Raw genomic sequence first — 18507 nt, 5'->3', positions numbered from 1 at the left:
CAGGTAGGGCTTATAGTTTCTTGGGAATAGACTTGCTCCAAAAACTTTACCCTGGTCACTCATTTGGAAAATGTAGGTTAGATCCAACATCCGAAGCAATTCTGGTAGTGTCCATCCCTAGAAAGTATGGTCCAGGAAGGGCCTATATATAGTTACGTTAGAATGGACTTTAAAAAATAAGCTTATCTCGACCTGACTTGGACGGGTCTGCAACAGATGCAATTATCGCGTGGTTTTGGCAAGGTTTATGAACAGGAGTGGCCTATCAAGGAAGTCACTTATGAGTTTGGAAAATGAAAATATATTATTTAAAGAAATTTTCCACATGCAAGTAAAAATCCTAAAAAAAAATTTAAACAAATCTCATGACAGTTATTTTTGTAGACGTCTTTTTCATTTGCAATGCCCTATTAAGAAAAAAGAAAGACTGTGCTGAAACTCAATTATAAACAAATAGTAGATTTTACAAAAATAAAGGCATTTTGCTTGCATAACTGTTCCATGTTTTGATAATTTTATGTCTTATTGATATGCCCATGTAAATGACTATGTACATAAAATTGCTACGAACGTTTATCAAGTGTATTTTTAATCTATCGTACGAGTGTAAATTTTCTTAATATAAATGGGATTAAAATTATGTGTGTAAAGAAATCAGATTTTGTGAGTAAAGCAAATGCAATTTAGATTATTTGTGTAAAATAAATGGGATTTAGCTTACGCCAGAATGTGAGTAAATTAAATGGGATTTACATTAATTATGTGAGTAAAGTAAATAAATGGGATTAAGATTATATGTGTAAATTGTAAAGTAACATAGGATTTACGTTTTATGTTCAAAACATTTCTCAAATACGTTAGTAATAGTACAATTTAAAATAGTGGGGTTGCCTTGTAGTTCAAAATTCAAAAATTTAATTTAATTTCACACATCATAACTTATAAATACAATTCGAAGAACTTTGCAGTATATTATACAACTCTTCTACCTGCACTGGAACCTTTTTCAGTTTTCTTGACATCGATGGGCGTCCCTTCTGCCAGTGTTCTAGATTCTAAACCATCTGTGGTTTGGGTCCATTCATCTTGCATCCTTTGTCTTTTTCCAAGTTGGGCAATTTCTTCTTTTAATACAGTTTCAAAATTTTCAAAAAGACTCTCTAACTTTTCAGAACGACTTTCATTCTTTTCAAAACGATTTGACAAATTCTACAATTGTAATGAAAAGGAAAATAAAACATGCAGTAAATCAATCTCAGGGAATTATATTATAATTCTAATGCACATGTATTTATATCTAGTGGCGGTAAATATTAAGGTTTTAAATAAAATAATCACGTGACGTTCCTTTCAAGGCTCCCTTGTTTCCTTCCTAACCTGAAGAATGACTTTACATGATCCGATAAGTATATGCATGAAAACTGTTCACCAGATTAATCTCAATATGCACAATAAACTTACCACAAGCATCATTAAAACGGACTGAATTTGTTGGTTTTCGTCAGCCATGCCAGTCGGTGCTAAATATAAATTACGAGTCCATTAATAGTGACAAGTGTTTTATTATTTTCAGAAACGTAAAAAATATGTGTAGTGCTTTAAGTAATACCTCTAAAAGGATCCTCTGTCTACGTCTGGATACGATTTTCATTGAAACTGAACATGAGGTAAATTAAAGTCCATCGATCGTCATCACATTTCGATAAGGGATTCCCCATTTTGGAATTCCCCCAATTAATTCCCAGGCTAAATGGGGGGTTAAAAATAGCAAAGTTCATTCAATCTTTCAAAGTTATTTGAAGGAGTCTTGTTATGGTATATAGGGGGAGATCCTAAAATTTGTACAAATGTTCAATCGCTGCATTTTCCTCCCGGGTCCTTCTTCACAAGGCAGATTTCAGAATGCTAAATTTTATAAAGATAGGAAAGGGGAATTCCAATAATTTAAAAGCATTCGATGTAATAATATTGGATATCACAGAGGGTGAAAAAGGGGGCTAGCAGCAGGAACAGAGGCGGAAAATGAGGGGGGGGCGAAAGGCAAGAGGATAAAAAGGAAAATATGAGTGGCAAGAATAAATTGGAAGAGGGAGGAGGGTACATAAACACATGCTCTAGATAGATTTCCTTTTCTTTCTGAAAGCTTTTAAATGTGACACACAAGATTTGTATCTAGCTCCCTCTCTCTCTCTCTCTCTCTCTCTCCACAAATCTTTTGTGTTAAATACAAAAGCTTTGAGAAAGAAAAGGAGAGTTCATGAAAACAAGTTACAGGCGTTGATACCTGCCTAGTGGAATCTTTATACGAGTTATAATTATAACTTATTTATTGTAACTCAGGACTGTGGTGTTTTACATCTTACGAGGGTTGTTCGAAAATTATTGAGACAATTACTTTAACTCCATAAAGGGCAAAGATAATTTCAGTAAAATTCGTCAACATTTCATAAAGAACGAATAATACAATTATACAAAATTTCTAATTTAAAGGATACCTAGATAAGTTCCGGTGAAATAATAAACATGCATATGTCTATCGACCTGGAGCAGCATCGCTACGTCATTTTAACGTCACGTCAGCCGGAGATGATTTTGCATGTGAAACGATCGGGAAGCGTTTACTCTTCTTTCTGTGTTATCATAATTATATACACTACAAAAATCAAACTGTTTCTTTTTTCTTACACGATTCTTGCTGTTTCACATGTAAATGTTTCACTATTGTAAATTTTTCATGCGTCATTTATACAGGATGACTTAGCATCATGCAGTGCCGATTTATGCAACGCGGGTCAACGTTATTAATTCCGTTACGGTAAAAATTGATGGTCGTCCGGAGCTTTTGATTTTACTGTAGTTGAATTATAGGTTAGAAAAAATATATACCAATGAAATACATGTAACAAACCCTTAGACATGTTTTTTTCTCTTTGTTATTGTTTTAGCAGGTTGGTCAGTCTGGAAAGGAGTTTTACATAGCGCTACACAAAATTTAGGTATCTCGCTGCTTCGCCTTGACGTCAAAATCCATTTTGTCGTCATTTCTTTTCCGCGCTTAATTTTTTTAATGATCTCCGCATTTCTGATCAGAATTCTAACAAACTTGCACAACATGAAGTCAAAATAAAATTAAAAAAATATATACATAAATTGAATTATTTTCGCTCTTATTATTGATCCACCGGGGTGCTAAACATTGGTGTTACATATTTTCAATATCTGATTTCGTGACTGCGTCGGGTACCCCTACCACTGACACATTTATATACCATTAAAGAGAAGAAATATAATATTTGTAAAATATTTCTTGCTTTTATGAATTCTTAATGTTTGCAAATTTCACCGAAAGACGTTCATTAGAAAGAAAAATGTACAAAATGTCTCAATAATTTCCGAACAGCCCTCGTAATGACATATGTGTATTTTCATGATTCAATTCCTGAACATTGTGAAAAGATAAGCTTTTCATATTTTTGCAACATTATGTTAATGTCTCCTTACTTTATTATTGTAAGCCCTCTGGTGTTTTGCTTGACGACATATTTGTATTTCATATTGTGCTCATAATATACATGCCCCCTGAAAGCTTTGATTGGTGAATAAGCATATACTACCTTGCATACATAGAGCCAGTCTTATGCCAAACCTAGGAATGTAAAATCTATTCATTTGGTAGAGCTTGGCCATTTGATGTAGAAACTGTGTTCACAGATTTGTATTGTTTGAATTTTTCGTTATCTTCACCACTTTCATCATTTGTTCGTTATCCTCACCATTTTCATTGAGAGTGTATTTTCTTGGTGTCTTGCAGTAATCATCAATTCAGACAATTATTTATTGTTATCATTTGTATGACTGCAGAATTTCATAATTGTGTTGAGCTGTCATTTTACCCTATACATGTACTCACATTTTACTTTTACTTGTATACATCCTGGTGAAAAGATGCGTGGTTCCGTCTTCAGGTGGATCCTCCTTCATCAGCTGTTTCGGCGCTGTCCACTACAGCCTCCAGAGGTGCGCCGAATGGGGTGATCAGGTCCCAGCCCGGAACCACTTGGCTTTACATCACTGCTGTTCTATTTTACTGTCTATATAACTGCTGTATTTTAACTGTCTTTCCACTTATCTGCCCTTCTTCTCCACAACCACATAGATGCTGACTCTGCCTCCCTACACAGACTCCCTATCAATCTCCTTCTCTCTGCTCCAGTAATGCCAATGACTCTCAGTGCCCTCCACATAGACTGTCCCACAACCTCTACATCCCACTTCAACTGCGAAAAACCAGACCTTCCATCCATTTTGTTGACAATCCGTCACTAGTTCCTGGTACTTCAGGTTTTTCCTCTCATGTGCATTCTCCATTCTGCCTTCCCATGGTACTGTTAATTCCATAAGAATTGTCTGTTTTGTTCACACTGACCAGATAACTATGTCAGGCCTCTTGTTTGTAGCTGTTATCTCAGATGGAAATTCCAATCTTTTCTTGAGGTCTGCCCGCATCTGCCAATCTGTTGCTGTCCCCAGCAGACCACTTCCTTCCACACTAACTTTATGCCCTTTTTCACCTTCTTTCACAAAGCTGACAAATCTCAGGCCCTCTCTGTTTTTCCTTGTTTTTTTTTTAAATACTTTTCTCCAAGGTGTCAGCTATACTGGCTAGAACTTTATCATGTCTCCAAGTGTATCTCCCATCTTTCAAAGCCTGTGAGCATGCTGATAATATATGCTCCAAGTTTGCTGGTTTACTACAGAGGGCACACTTTGGATCATCTGTCACTCCCCATGTTACAAGATTAGTTGGGCTGGGAAAAACATCGTAAACTGATTTCAGCTTAAATTGAAGTCTGAATGAGTCATCTTCCAAATATCTTTCCATCCCATCTTCACCTGGCGTGTATTCTCCCAGTTCAACCAGCTACCTTGTTTCTTCATTCCAACTGCTTTCACCATTCTTGAATCTTCCTCCATTGTACTTTACTGAAGCTGTCCCCCATCTTGCTGTTGGTGTGACATCAAGCCCTTGTCTTCCTATTGCCTGTCCTCCAATTATATCATTGATTCTCAAGCGGGATTCTGCTTCCTCTTTAGTTTCCTTTACTGACCACTTTCTCCCTGTCCTAATTTCTACCTTCGCTGCCCGTACCTTCTCATCCTTGCTATTCTGTAACATTAAATGTTGACGCACTTTTGTCACCTTGAATTCCTCAGTAATAGACTTAAGAGGTAACTGTAGCTTTGTCCCAGAGCTATATAAACCAACGCTGCTGAAACTTCTTGGTACCCCCAGCCATCTCCTCAGATATCTGCTTGCTGTTGTTTCCATCCCTTCTACTATAGTCAAGGGTACGTCGTACACCAAAAGAAAAGAAATGAATTTAAAAGAAGAATTTTAAAGAAAAAAGCGAAATATTAGAAAAAAGCGAAAAAAAGATAATAGACGGATTGACAGTGATTACTTATTAATTTATCTTCATAAAAGTAACTATATTTATTTTTCGTTACAGGAGGAATTTAAAAGAAACAGATCAACGCAGAATGTAAAAATGCAAAATGTAATTACACTTTTTGAATAATTATATTTTGCGTCATTACATTTTGTGTTGAGGTTTAGGCAGAATGCAATAACACACTCTATGGTTTTTATTTTAAAAATTAAAAACCATTTTTGACCGATTTAATCATATTTGGTGGTTTCAAATTTTTTTTTCAATATTGTATGGTCTTTCAAAACTATGAATATATTCACATTTTGCATTCCTGACATTCTGTGTCGAAATTTACACAAACTGTATTGACGCCAATTGAAATAGCTTCTTGTGTCACTAGAGGTCAAAACATATCTCTCCAAAGTCAGGGAAAAACCAATTCCCGAGGCGCAACAAGTTAAACATGTTACAACATTACAGAAACTTAATACTTAAACATAAAACTATCAGCTGTATAAATAAAATTAAATCCCATTTGCTTTATCTTAAAATATTTTGAAGTATAATAACAATGATTCAAAACAAGAAAAACTTCCAAGACCGAGATATGGCTATCTTTATGTTATGGCAACTAACAAAGGTTACATTTTGTTTTAATATATTTTGCCTGCGGGTCAAAGCAAAACATATATCGACCGGAATGAATATTTTGGATAGGAAAGTTAAATTTGCATAAAGAACACGTTGTTGTTAGCAAATGCATTCCCAATTTCTATACAAAGTGCATTATTTGTGGAAAAAAGCCAGTATAACCTTTTATATAGATATTACATTCTACGTTGATTTCGACGCATAATGTAACAATCCAAAAAGTTTGTCATTGCATTTTGCGTTATTACATTCTATATTATTCTAGACGCAAAATGTTATAATCCAAAAATGTATTATTAAATCTTTTACTCGACGCAAAATGTAATAACGCAAAATATTACATTTTGCGTTGTAAAATAGCTGTAAAATCACTCCAGCATGTAAGTAAATGTAAACATAAAATTACTTTACGGTGTGTAATTTTGCTGTATAAATAAATCATGATTAGATTTTCATAATTACTAATTTGTAAAAACAAAATAATTCTGTTATTACAAAATTGCTTATTTGTAATTAAGACTAGTTATGAATTACAAGACAGGCAACCAAGGATGTGGAGGTTTAGTAGGCCAAAGCACATCTTCCGTGAGGAGGAACCTTTTAGAATTCGCTATAGGCAACAACATAGAAAGATACCCCCGGGGTTGCGCGAGAGCGGGGGGGGGGGATGAGCGACCTGTTTCAGAGGATGTAACGGAAACAACACCGGACCGATCAAGGACTGAGAGTTTGAATTTGAGCATATATGTAGTGGTGGAAAGACCTTAAAGGATGAGCTGGGGCTGAAAATACACATGGGAAGGCTCCGATTCAGTGACTGACGCAACGCACAGGGCAACCTAGTGAGACGGAGGAGGTGGTCCAGGAATCTAGCCACAGCGTCCAAGCGCCAGTCAATGAGAGGGGGGGGGGCAGCCAAGGAGAAGTGGTAACACCAGAAGAGCAAACACGAGAGCCCAGGAGGCAGCCGGTTGAATCAGAGAGGAAAGCGAAGATCAAGTGGCCAGCTAGCAGTAATAAGGAAGAATGGGAGAGGTTTGATAATGATGTAGACACAATTTTAAACGCATCACTGGCAGGAGGAATAGCAAAAGATCAAAGGCATAGTAACGATAATGTATAACGTAGGACAGGACAGATTTGGAAAGGAGGAAAAGCAGCAACCAATGCAAGAGGAGTAGCGAATAAGAACAGAAGACAAAGAGAGATGACCAATCTGAGGCGAGAACTGCGACAGCTGACAAGACGGTTTAGAACATCAGAGGAGGGGGAACGACCTGCTTTTGCTGAATTAAGTACAAACATAAGAGAGAAGCTAAAGAGCATGAGAAGGACAGAAAGAAGCAGGAGGAGAAGGAAGGAGCGAGCGAGAGCAAGAGCACGATTTACAGCCATCCCATTCCAATTTACATCAAGACTTTTAGGCAGCACAGGACCAGGAAAGCTAACAGCGGGAAGAAAGGAAGTCGAAAAATATTTGAAGGATATGCACAGTGATCCAAGTGTCATGTTGTAAATTTTGAATTTACTGGGTGGCAGTAAATACAAAATTTACACCTTTTGTATTTACTGCCACCCGGTAAATTCAAAATTTACAACATGACACAAGGAGAGATGAAGATTTAAGAGAGTTCGAGAAGCTAATGCAGCCTGACATTCCAGACCATTTGTTCGACGAAACGGAACCAAAGCTGAGAGAAGTCAAAGATATCATCAGGAAGGCTAGAGCAGCTTCATCACCAGGACCAAACGGAATACCATACAAAGTTTACAAGAACTGTCCAAGATTAACCCAACGTGTATGAAAACAACTGAGAGTTGTGTGGAGGAGGGGGAAGTTAGCTGACAGTTGGCACCAAGCTGAGGGATGCTTCATTGCAAAGGAGGAAAACTCAAAGTCATTTAAGCAGTTACGTACATTTCCCTGTTGAACATCAAAGGGAAAATTTTCCTGGCTATTTTGGCCAAGAGGATGACAACCTATGCTGTCTAACAAGTACATAGACATAGCTGTGCAGAAAAGAGGAGTGCCAGGGGTCTCGGGGTGTGTAGACCATACAAGTGTTCTAAAAAAGATTATACGGGAAGCTAAAGAGATGAAAGGAGAACTGGCAGTAATATGGTTGGATCTAGCCAATGCTTATGTTTCTATGCCTCGTAAGTTAGTCCAACTTACACTACAGCGCGGCCATATACCAGACAGGATACGGACGCTGCTCAAGAGTTACTTTGACAGGGTTCAATTACGGTTCACCACTCAGGACTTCACAACATCGTGGCAGAAGTTGGGATTGTCACAGGCTGTACAGTATCAGTAATTCTATTCTCGGCAGCCATGAATTTGATGGTGAATTCGGTGGAGAAGATGAGCAGAGGACCGTGGATGAAGGCAGGCGTGAGACAGCCCCCTGTCATGCAGAGCGTTCATGGACGATATGACAATAAGCACAAAGACCATCACAGAGGCAAAATGGACCTTGAAGGAGATAGAAGATATCATCAGTTAGGCCCGTATGAAGATCAAGCCAACAAAGTCTAGGAGCCTCGTATTGAAAAAGGGGAAAGTCACAGGAGAGAATTTCAGGCTGGGAGAAGAGATTATCCCATCAGTCTCAGAAAAACCGGGCACTTGACAGGTCAAGTGCCTGGGAAAGTTCTTTGATGATTCACTGGGAGATAAACAGAATGTTAGTGACACCAGTAATCAACTTGATAACTGGATGAACACCATAGACAAAAGTGCTTACCAGGAAAATACAAGGCATGGATATACCAGCACGACGTACTTCCAAGAATTCTTTGGTCTCTACTTGTGTATGATGTGTCACTGACATCAGTTGAATCGATGGAGCGACGGATCAGTGGGTACCTTAGAAGATGGCTGGCGGTTCCCAGAAGCTTTAGCAGCATTGGTTTTTATGGCACAATTGACGTCAATCGTCGAGGAATTCAAGGTCACCAAGGTCAGACAGTTTCTGATGTTCCGTGACAGTAATGATTCCAAGGTACGGGAGGCAAAAGTGAACATCAAGACGGGCAGAAAGTTGTCAGCAAAGAAGACAGTACAAGAGGCAGAGTCACGCCTGAGCAAGCCGACATTGTGGGAAGTGTAGCAGTAGGCAGGCAGGGAATAGGAATAATACCATCGACAAGATGAGGTACATCGTCAGAAGTGGAGAAGAGGCAACTTGTGCAGAAAAAAGTGCCTAAAATGGAAGAGCACATAAGAATGGTGAAGCAGTTGGTATGAAGAAGCAGGGAAGCTGGCTAAACTGGGAAGGAGCCCGGCAGAAGAAGTTATCTTGGAATGAGATCTGGATAACAGAGCCCCAGAGACTGCAGTTTCAGCTTAAGTCGGTTTACGACATTTGCCAACCCAAACCAATCTAACAACATGAGGCATGAGGGACGACCCAAAATGCAATCTTTGTGGTAGACCAGCCAACCTGGAATATATTCTGTATTCATGTTCAGTAGCCTTAACATATGGAAGTTATACATGTTATACGTGGAGACAGGGCAAAGTTCTATCTGTTATTGCACATGTGCTGGAAAAAGCAAGGAAGAATCCATGGAAGACCAAGGAAGGCTTGAAGTTTGTAAACTTTGTAGAGGCTGGTGAACAGAGTCGTGCTGGGGTAATGGAAGGAGGTGGACTGTTGGGGACCGCCAGTGACTGGGAAATGCAAGCAGACCGCAAGGGCCGTATGTAGTTTCCACAGGAAATAGCATCTACCAACCAGAGTCCAGATATTGTTATTTGGTCTCCTAGAGCCCGGCTTGTTATATTGTTGGAACTTACAGTGCCGTGGGAGGACAGAATTGAAGAAGCCCATGAGCGGAAAATGAATAAGTACCAGGATCTAGTTGCAGACTGTCAACAACGGGGCTGAAGAGTATGGTGTCTCCAAGTGGAAGTTTGAAGCCGTGGATTTGTAGGGCAATCTATGAGGAGGGCCTTGCGGATTGTCGGTGTAACAGGCACTGAGAGGCGGCAACTCATTTGACACCTGGGCAGAGAGGCAGATATGGCATCCATGTGGATATGGAAGAAGCAAGAGGACAGTGGAAAGTGCAACACTAAGACTCTATGTGTGAATGAACATTCAGTGTGTTGCAGTGAAGGCGGAGAGCTGAGTGGTTCCGGATTGGGACTTGATCATCCCAGTCGGCGTACCTCTGGAGGTTGTAGTGGACAACGCCGAAACAACCATTGAAGGAGGATCCACCTGATGATTGGACCATGACGCATCATATACCACCAAGATGTATACAGGTATCTACATACTTCAGCAATTTGTAATTTTAAATTCAAAACACTGAATCCTTCTGAGGGAGTTAATAATCAGGTCCAAATAGGTCCGGATTTTTCGGTACCAAACATGGAATCACTATCAGTTCTACATGTTAGAGAATAGTCTTTATTCGATTTGCGGCCAAAAACTGAAGGGTCCGATTAAATATCCAAATTGTAGAAATTTAAGTAATTTATGGTTAGACAGTTACATGTATATTGCTACGTTCTATTGATAACGTTTTCTGTAATCAATATTCAGTACTAGTATTTTATTTTTCCTCATTGTGAAATTCTGATAGCAATTGCAGTTTTGAAATTTCGTATATGAATCTGTCAAAGCGACTTTTCATTTTCAAATCTTTAAGATGTGAACGTTCAACCATTTTTTGAATTCTCACACAAAATTTAAAAGCGATCTATGAAAAACATGACTGAAGCCACAGGCATAATGGTTCACTTTGCATTTACTTAATGTACATATATAAATAATGTTAAGCATAGTACACATGAGTATGCACATATTTACACGAGTCATTTATGAACAATGCATATGCCTCCAATGTTTTACTCAAGCAAAATTGGCATTTTGGAGCATTCCAAATTTTAATGTGTTTATACTGAATAATGAATTTTTTGCGTTCTTTCCTATACCACAGAATGGTTTTGTGATCTCGAGCAAACATATCGTTGTGGCCAGGAGGATGGCCGTTTGAAAACATACAGATACTGAGTAAGTGTAGAGTGACCATATTCATGCTTACAATGTACCACAACGTCACAAACCAACGAGAGAGGACTGATATGACACACTCATGGGTTATCGATGATGAATGTACCACAGTCTCCAGAAAACGTTCAAGCAGAAGCAATGCTAACCCGTATTTGAAAAGCAATAGAAGGACGGACAATCCTAAAGGTATCATACTGTCGTATAATTGTCGTCCTGATGGTGGGGGAATGAGAGGCTGAGGATACAATATTACTATCTTTGTACACAAAGACTCATGAGGAGTTCGTTTGCCCAGGTCTCCCCATAAAGTGGAAAAGGAATACACAGCATACCATATGAACAGATGAAGATCTATCTGTAGTTTAACCAGAGGTCTCTGATGAAACAATAGCTCTACAGCAAAGAAAGAGAAAAGAAGTACTTGGACTTGAAACTATGCAACAGCAATAAATAGAATTAATTTAGTTTCTTTTTGTGGCAAGATTTATTGCAATCAGACTAAAACTGTAGAAGGAGTAATGTTTTGCAAGTATTTGACAGAAGTTTCTATTCTTAGTAACCAAGGCAACACCGCTCATCTAAATAAAAAAAAAAATGAACAGAATTATGTACCTTAGCAAGATCATCACCTTAATTTGGAAAAACAGGTATCATCGGTCGTCAAGTCATGCTATTTCCATATAGGCAATATTGGACGTATACGGCGCTTTCTTACAAAAGAAGCCTGTAAGCTTGGTAAGACCCTGGTGAACGCCGTAATCACTGCCAGATTGGACTATGGGAACTGCCTGCTATATGGAGTTTCAAAGAACACACTAGAACGGATGCAAAGAGTCCAAAACACTGCAGCTCGTTTGGTAACAAGATCGCCGAAAAGGGAGCACATTACTCCTATTTTAGCAGATCTTCATTGGCTACCCCTTTATTTTTGGCCACAATATAAAATCTTGACATATGTCTACCAATAAAAACACGGGTTAGCTCCATCTTATATTGAGGATCTTATAATTGAATACAAGCCCGCCAGATCACTGCGATCTGAGTCAACATCGCGGTTAGTTGTTCCAAAAATCAAGACAAAGACATATTGCAAACGTCGGCTCAGTTGGGCAGCAGCGTTTTTGTGGAACGACCTTCCAAATGACATAAAACAGGCCCAGTCCCTGGACATTTTTAAAAGATATTTAAAGACACATTTTTATAGAGTAGCTTTTCAAATACTTGGAGCACACATTTTAGCAACAAATCTCAAAAGATTTTCTAATATTCAGTTTTTTAATGACGTAATTGTATGCATGTAACTTTATAATTTTAATGTTATATTTTCTAATACACATATGTTAAATTACATGTAATAAATCTATTCTTAGTTCTTAAATTATGTTTATTGCGTTTTATTGCACAGCGCTTTAGAGTAATTTTATTAATATTTAGCGCTTTATAAATTTATTTTATTATCATTATGAAATGTGAAGAAGGACTTCACTCGGGAAAACTTACTACTTATTTTATGTTTTATAAAGAAAATTTTACAATGGAAAACTATATATATATATCAAATCTTATGAAATAAGAAAATCTTAACGTAGATTTAGAATAAGTGCTCATGTCTTAAGAACTGAAAAAGGTAGATATGAATCTGTGAAAAATAATATTGGTCAAAGAATTCCTTTAGAGAGAAACAACAGAACATGTTTGGTATGTAACAAAAAATGTACAGAAGATAAATGTCCATTATATAATGAGGAGAGAATATATTTTTTCACAATATCTCATCGCTTAACAAAAATTTAAGATTATTAACCAAAAAAAAAAAAAAAAAACAACAACAACAACAAAACAAAAAAAATTTATATGGTTAATGTCTAATAAGACTAATTATTATAAAGTTAAGTGAATATCTTATCAAAGCTTTCAAAAAAAGGCATAGTGCCATAAGTTTACACAAATGAATAATTTTGAATACTTTACATACAGACTGTATGGTATTCATTTTACTTAGTTGCATGTACAGTTAACATGAAATGTTCTGGATACATATTTGTATACTGGTATATATTGATAATACAGGTTTATGATCATATGTCAATTTGACAACCCCAACTGCTCCACCTACAGTTACTTGTATATATTATATCATGTATATGCATTTATATACGTGTGTGTGTCTATCTGTGTGTATGTAACCTTTAACATGCAAAAATACTTCACAATGGTGAAAAGAATGCAAATTTGAAATTATTCAAGAATGCTGAAATCATTTTGTACTACCAATATTTTTATTACTAGGTTCAACAAGCACAACATTCAGAATTTCTAATTTATGATTCAATTTTTTGTTATTCAAGCAGTAAATTCTGTACAAATTTAAACCATAATGCCAGTAAGCATTAGCTTGGTTCTTTAGTAATAAGGCCCTCAGATACTAGAAAATCATACAATTTCCTGGTTTTGTTTACATCTATTTTAATCAATGTTCTGGCTTGCTGTAATCGAAGGAAGTTATTTCGTTTACATTCTCCCACAAGGATTTCTCTAAATTCCAGGTAAGCTTCCGGTACAAGTCTCACGCTAGCACATAATTCTCGCTCCTTCTTTGAAAGCCTTTCATAGCCGGGCAGCCCCACAATATCCATGGGTGGGGCTGACCTTCTAGGGGCTGAAGGTAGGGGTAGATTTGCTGTCCCTTTTGACATTGTATCCAGAACTGCTTGTTTGTGAAGCCATGACTGACATGCAGCTTCATCCTTCATATGAACAAGGATATCATCTAACAAATGCCTTCTCGATTTCATCTCATTTCTACGACTTTTCAGAACTCTGAATATTTTAATGCTCCTCTGTTTGGTTATGCCATTTTCCCTACATTCTATTAGCTTCTGAATGTTTTTCCTTAATTCAAATTGCAAATTAAGAGCTTGTGAAAATTTATCAAAACCTTCAGGGCTACACAGTCTCATAAAAGGCCTGAGCTGATCCAAAAGGTCCTTTAATCTAGTAGGATACATCCCATTATCAAGCCGGTGTTTCCTGATGTTGATTAATCCGTATTTACGAATAATCTTCCTTCTCCACCATCGATCTCTTAAACAGTTCTGATAAACATCTATGACCTCAAATTTCAACTTTTCTTCCAAGTCATCTCTTTCCTGGATTGGTGCTTCATTGAAATCAATAGCTCGTAGCTCCAGTTCCATGAAATTGTCATGCTCCACATTAAAATCACCCCTCCCCGCCATGTAACCTCCCATCAACTGGAAGATCTGTGATGAGTCAGGATATCGGGGAGGATCATCACACAGCTTGTACACAACTGGACATGGAAATCTCTCGAGGTCAGCTTCGGGAAATTGTGGCAGCTCGGGGTTAGCCTGGTTTATGAACCACTTGTTATAATGTTTCTCCACTTCAGTCTTTCCCCTCACTCTCATTCGTTGGGCCACATCCTGCCAGTTGCCATAGCCACAATCAGCCATTACTTTCAGAAGAGATAGCTCTTCTGCTGCAGACCAAGAGTTTTCAAACAAAGGGAAGTCATCCCTGACAATGGTGTAGGAATGGTCATTCTCATGGTCTCCAAACTCTGCCCCTTTAGAGAAACATTGAAGACAAATTTTCACTGCTCCAGAGCATTGTTTACACAGGATGTATGGAGTGTTTAAAGTCAACGAGCACTTAGGACAAGATATATCCTCCTCCTCATCCATACTTAAATCTCACAAGTTTGTAATTCTGCTTTTATCCAGTAATCACTAATCAGTAATCAGTAATTAAAGCAAAAGCATTCAATATTTTAATCTCTTAATTATCTGGTAATTTAGGTCCACCTTTGTGATAATTTCCAGAAACTTCTGCACCAGAGAAATCAAAGCCTGGATTCTGAAAAAATTATAAAGAAATGAGGGGAAAAAAACAAATGAAAGCATTAAATTGCTGATTCAATGTATAAAAAATAACAAGATATGTTCGTAAAACACTGATGCCCCATGTGGCAGCTCATGGCAGAGTGAGAGTATTTTAAAAGTAGGTCAAACTCCAAGGTCAAAGGTCAAAGTTTGAGGTCATAAATGTTGGTACCCAAAGAAAGGTCTTGTCACAAGGAATACATATGTGAAATATGAAAGCCCTAGCACCACTTGTTCAAAAGTTATGGCCAATGTTAAAGTTTTTCAAAAGTAGGTCAAATCCAAGGTCAAAGTCATGAGGTTATCATGTTGTTCTGGGGTTATATAAATTTGCCTTTACAAATGAATACCAATATCTTTTGCTGCTGTCCATAAATTTATCAACGAAATCTAACGATTTTAAATTGCTGTGTTATTTCACAGATTTTTTCCCTTATACATAAAACTTGGTTATAACGAAGTTCTGGAGACCTGGGAATTTACCTCCCCATATCCGTAATTCGTTGTATCCGTATAACGAATTCCTTAAAGTATACATAGCGAATTTGCAATATAGATTTCTTTATTCAAGTATGACTACCAAATGTATTTAAGGAGGTATACAATACAAAATTTACCTTGGAGTTAAAAAGTTTTTGAATGAATTGAGGTTCAAATATAAATACATGTACTTACAAAATTGATGTCAGTTCAGTATCATAAAAATTAAGACCTTTGAAAATTTGCTATTAACTTTTTTAACTTCTAGGGGACTCAAAATCATATCGCTATAACTGTAAATTTGCAATAATTCTGAGTTCATTATATCCATAAAACTTTACAAGGAATTGCTAAGAATTCCGCCAGGGATCACAAAAAAAATTCGCTGTATCCTTAAATTTGCTATATCCATAATCGTACTAAACAAGTTTTACTGTACAGCTTGAAACATTTTACATTTCTAAGAATTATTCTGCATATCATATTGCTATATTTAAGGAGGGGAATTGGTAAGTTGTAAAAAACTTTCTTATCCTTTTGGATAATTCAATATGTTCAAAACAAAACAAATTCTTGAGGTAAAAAAAGTTGGTATGTATTAAAGAAAGGTCTTGTCACAAGGAACACACATGAATTATAAAGGCCCTAGCACCAATCACTCAGAAGTCATGGCTAAGGTTAAGGCTCTGCAAAAGTATGTGAAACTCAAAGGTCAAAGTCATGAGGTCAAAAATCTTGGTATCCAAAGAATGGTCTTGTCACAAGGAATAAACTTTTGAAATACGACAACCCTGGTAATAACCATTCAGAAGTTATGGCAAAGGTTAAATTTTTCAAAAGTAGGTCAAACTTTAAGGTTAAGGTCATGAGTCAAAATGTTGAAACCCCAAAAAAAGGCCTTATCACAAGGAATACACATGTAATATGGAAGCCCTGGCACCAACTATTCAAAAGCTATGGCCAAGGTTAAATTTTTTGCAAACAAGCTGACAGTGGGACAGACCAAAACTATATGCCCCAGAATCGCTGATTATGGAGCCTTCACCCCAAATCTCCTATTAGGGAGGCATAGAAAGAATAAAACTAAAAGTTTCAATCTTTACAGAAATATTCATGGAAAAGAAAAGTGCTATAAACCTCAATCTAATTGTATATTACCTCTTGTTGAAACTTTTGTAAAGTGGCTTTTTTCTCCATCTGGTCAAACGTCCAGGGGTCAGTCCTATACTGTCCCACTAGCAGTGAGTCCCAACAATTCTCTGCCACAGCATGACTCTTAGGTAAACACACTCTCAGGAATTTCTTGTCTTCTTGATAAATTGAAAAAAAATCATATCACTATTGTCATGTAGTATTGTTCCTTGTCCAATACAGTATTGTAATGTAATGTAGTATTGTCGTTTTCCAAAAAAAATATTATATAAAGGCATGAATGTAATTATGTGTCACTCCTACAGAATTTTCCTTCACATTTGCTTACCTAGTGTCCACACAGACTCATCAGCATGTATTGTATTTAGTAAGTCTCCCTGAAATAGATATAGATTTTATTTTTTAAAAATATTTCACGCTGAACACTTACACAGAATCAAACATTGTCATGAAGATTCCCGAAAAACTTTCTTTATTTAGAAACATAACAAAGCTCAGACACCTTGACGAATGATACCATTAAGTGAAGGCACATTCTGACACTAAATGATTGTTCTGGTAATGTGCATCCCTAGATGCATCATCCATGCAAATTTGGTCCAGGGCCTGCTCCAAAATTTTAACCTGGTCACTCATCCAGAAAATGTAGGTCAGATCCAGCATTTGAAGCAGGTCTGGTAGTGCCCATCCCTAGAATCAATTTATCATCATCAATGCAAGTTTGGTCACCACATGGCTTATAGTAACTTGTTAATGGACCTCCTCAAAAAGTTTCAACCTGGTCACTGAAACTCATCCAGAAAATGTAGGTCAATGCCAGCATTCGCAGCAAGTCTGATGATGTATCATTTGTGCAAGTTTAGTCCAGATACACTTATAATTACTCTGGACAGACTTGCTCTTAAAACTTTAACCAGGATGCCAGTGCCAGGGGTATAGCACAAGCTCATCTTGACTTTGTTGAGGTTCTGAAACTATTATCTGCATTCACTACAATAGTCATGTGATGTCAGTTTTCATAACTAACAAAAACATGGATGAGCAGCTTTTGGGATGCACTTTGGTACATGCATGCATGGATATTTCAGTATTACAGATCAGACATCTTGTCTTACTTTTAATGGAAATTAATTCAGATGAAAATTTACCTTTTGAGTTCACATATTATAAAGTTACATGATGAATAAACTTGCATTTTCTTTATGTGTGCAAGATCTTCATTTGCTTCCGAAACAGAGGTGCCCCCTTTTTCTTCAGTGTAAAGTTTATTCGTTCATTGGTGTTTCGAGTGAGTCTTTCTCCTTCTTTAATTTATTCGTTTATTAGGTATTTGACCATACTGTTTATTCTGTACCATTATGTAGGCCACAAGATTGACATCTGAATGTTACACTTCTTTAAAAGGAACCTTGCCAGCAGATGTTTACATACTCGATGTTATGTAAATGATAGCTAGACTACATATATAAGACTCTTCATATGAAGTCATTAAAAACTGTTGTGAACTTCATGAAATAAACTTAACTATTCTATTTATAGTTTCTTTAAGCTATATTTTTTTCCTAGACCTGTATTTGTTTGTTACATCTGCTTTTATACTATATACCTCAATTACTGTGTGTCCCTTCACCGTTATTCTAATGTGTTTGGGAGAGATTGTACACTTGATGTCTTTGGCTGGGGTCCCCTCAGGCACATTTACTTCTATGTATACTTCCTCATTGGTCTGCCACCACTGTCCCCAGTCTGTTTTACAAGGGATGTAACCACTTCTCTCGTCAAAGTGGGCCATGCTATAATTTTACGACATTAGGTACAAGGCAAAATTTCGCACTGAAAATGAATATTCCATTCAATTTT

General features: G+C 37.0%; 2 protein-coding genes and 1 long non-coding RNA gene across 3 annotated transcripts; all 3 read right to left on the bottom strand.

The window, feature by feature from the left end:
- Positions 1-969: 969 nt before the first annotated feature.
- On the bottom strand, positions 970-1700 carry LOC133201208 (uncharacterized). Its single transcript, XR_009723064.1, has 3 exons — positions 1610-1700; positions 1462-1520; positions 970-1209 (listed from the first exon to the last, which is right to left on the bottom strand). It is a non-coding gene; the product is annotated as an uncharacterized LOC133201208 (long non-coding RNA).
- An 11670-nt stretch (positions 1701-13370) lies between these two features.
- On the bottom strand, positions 13371-14900 carry LOC133201350 (transcriptional adapter 2-alpha-like). The gene has a single exon (XM_061337160.1). The coding sequence runs from the start codon at positions 14815-14817 to the stop codon at positions 13501-13503; it is 1317 nt and encodes a 438-aa protein (XP_061193144.1). The 5' UTR covers positions 14818-14900; the 3' UTR covers positions 13371-13500.
- LOC133201351 (nudC domain-containing protein 2-like) lies at positions 14821-18448 on the bottom strand. The gene is made up of 4 exons (XM_061337161.1): positions 18254-18448; positions 16976-17024; positions 16654-16805; positions 14821-14989 (listed from the first exon to the last, which is right to left on the bottom strand). The coding sequence occupies exons 1-4, from the start codon at positions 18437-18439 to the stop codon at positions 14912-14914; spliced, it is 465 nt and encodes a 154-aa protein (XP_061193145.1). The 5' UTR covers positions 18440-18448; the 3' UTR covers positions 14821-14911.
- Between the last annotated feature and the right edge of the window lie 59 nt (positions 18449-18507).

This window comes from Saccostrea echinata, unplaced genomic scaffold (genome assembly GCF_033153115.1).
Source record: "Saccostrea echinata isolate AGI-Se365-2 ecotype Australia unplaced genomic scaffold, CSIRO_AGI_Sech_v1 ptg000043l, whole genome shotgun sequence".
Taxonomy (NCBI): Eukaryota; Metazoa; Mollusca; class Bivalvia; order Ostreida; family Ostreidae; genus Saccostrea; species Saccostrea echinata.
This window is presented reverse-complemented; position numbering and strand designations above follow the sequence as displayed.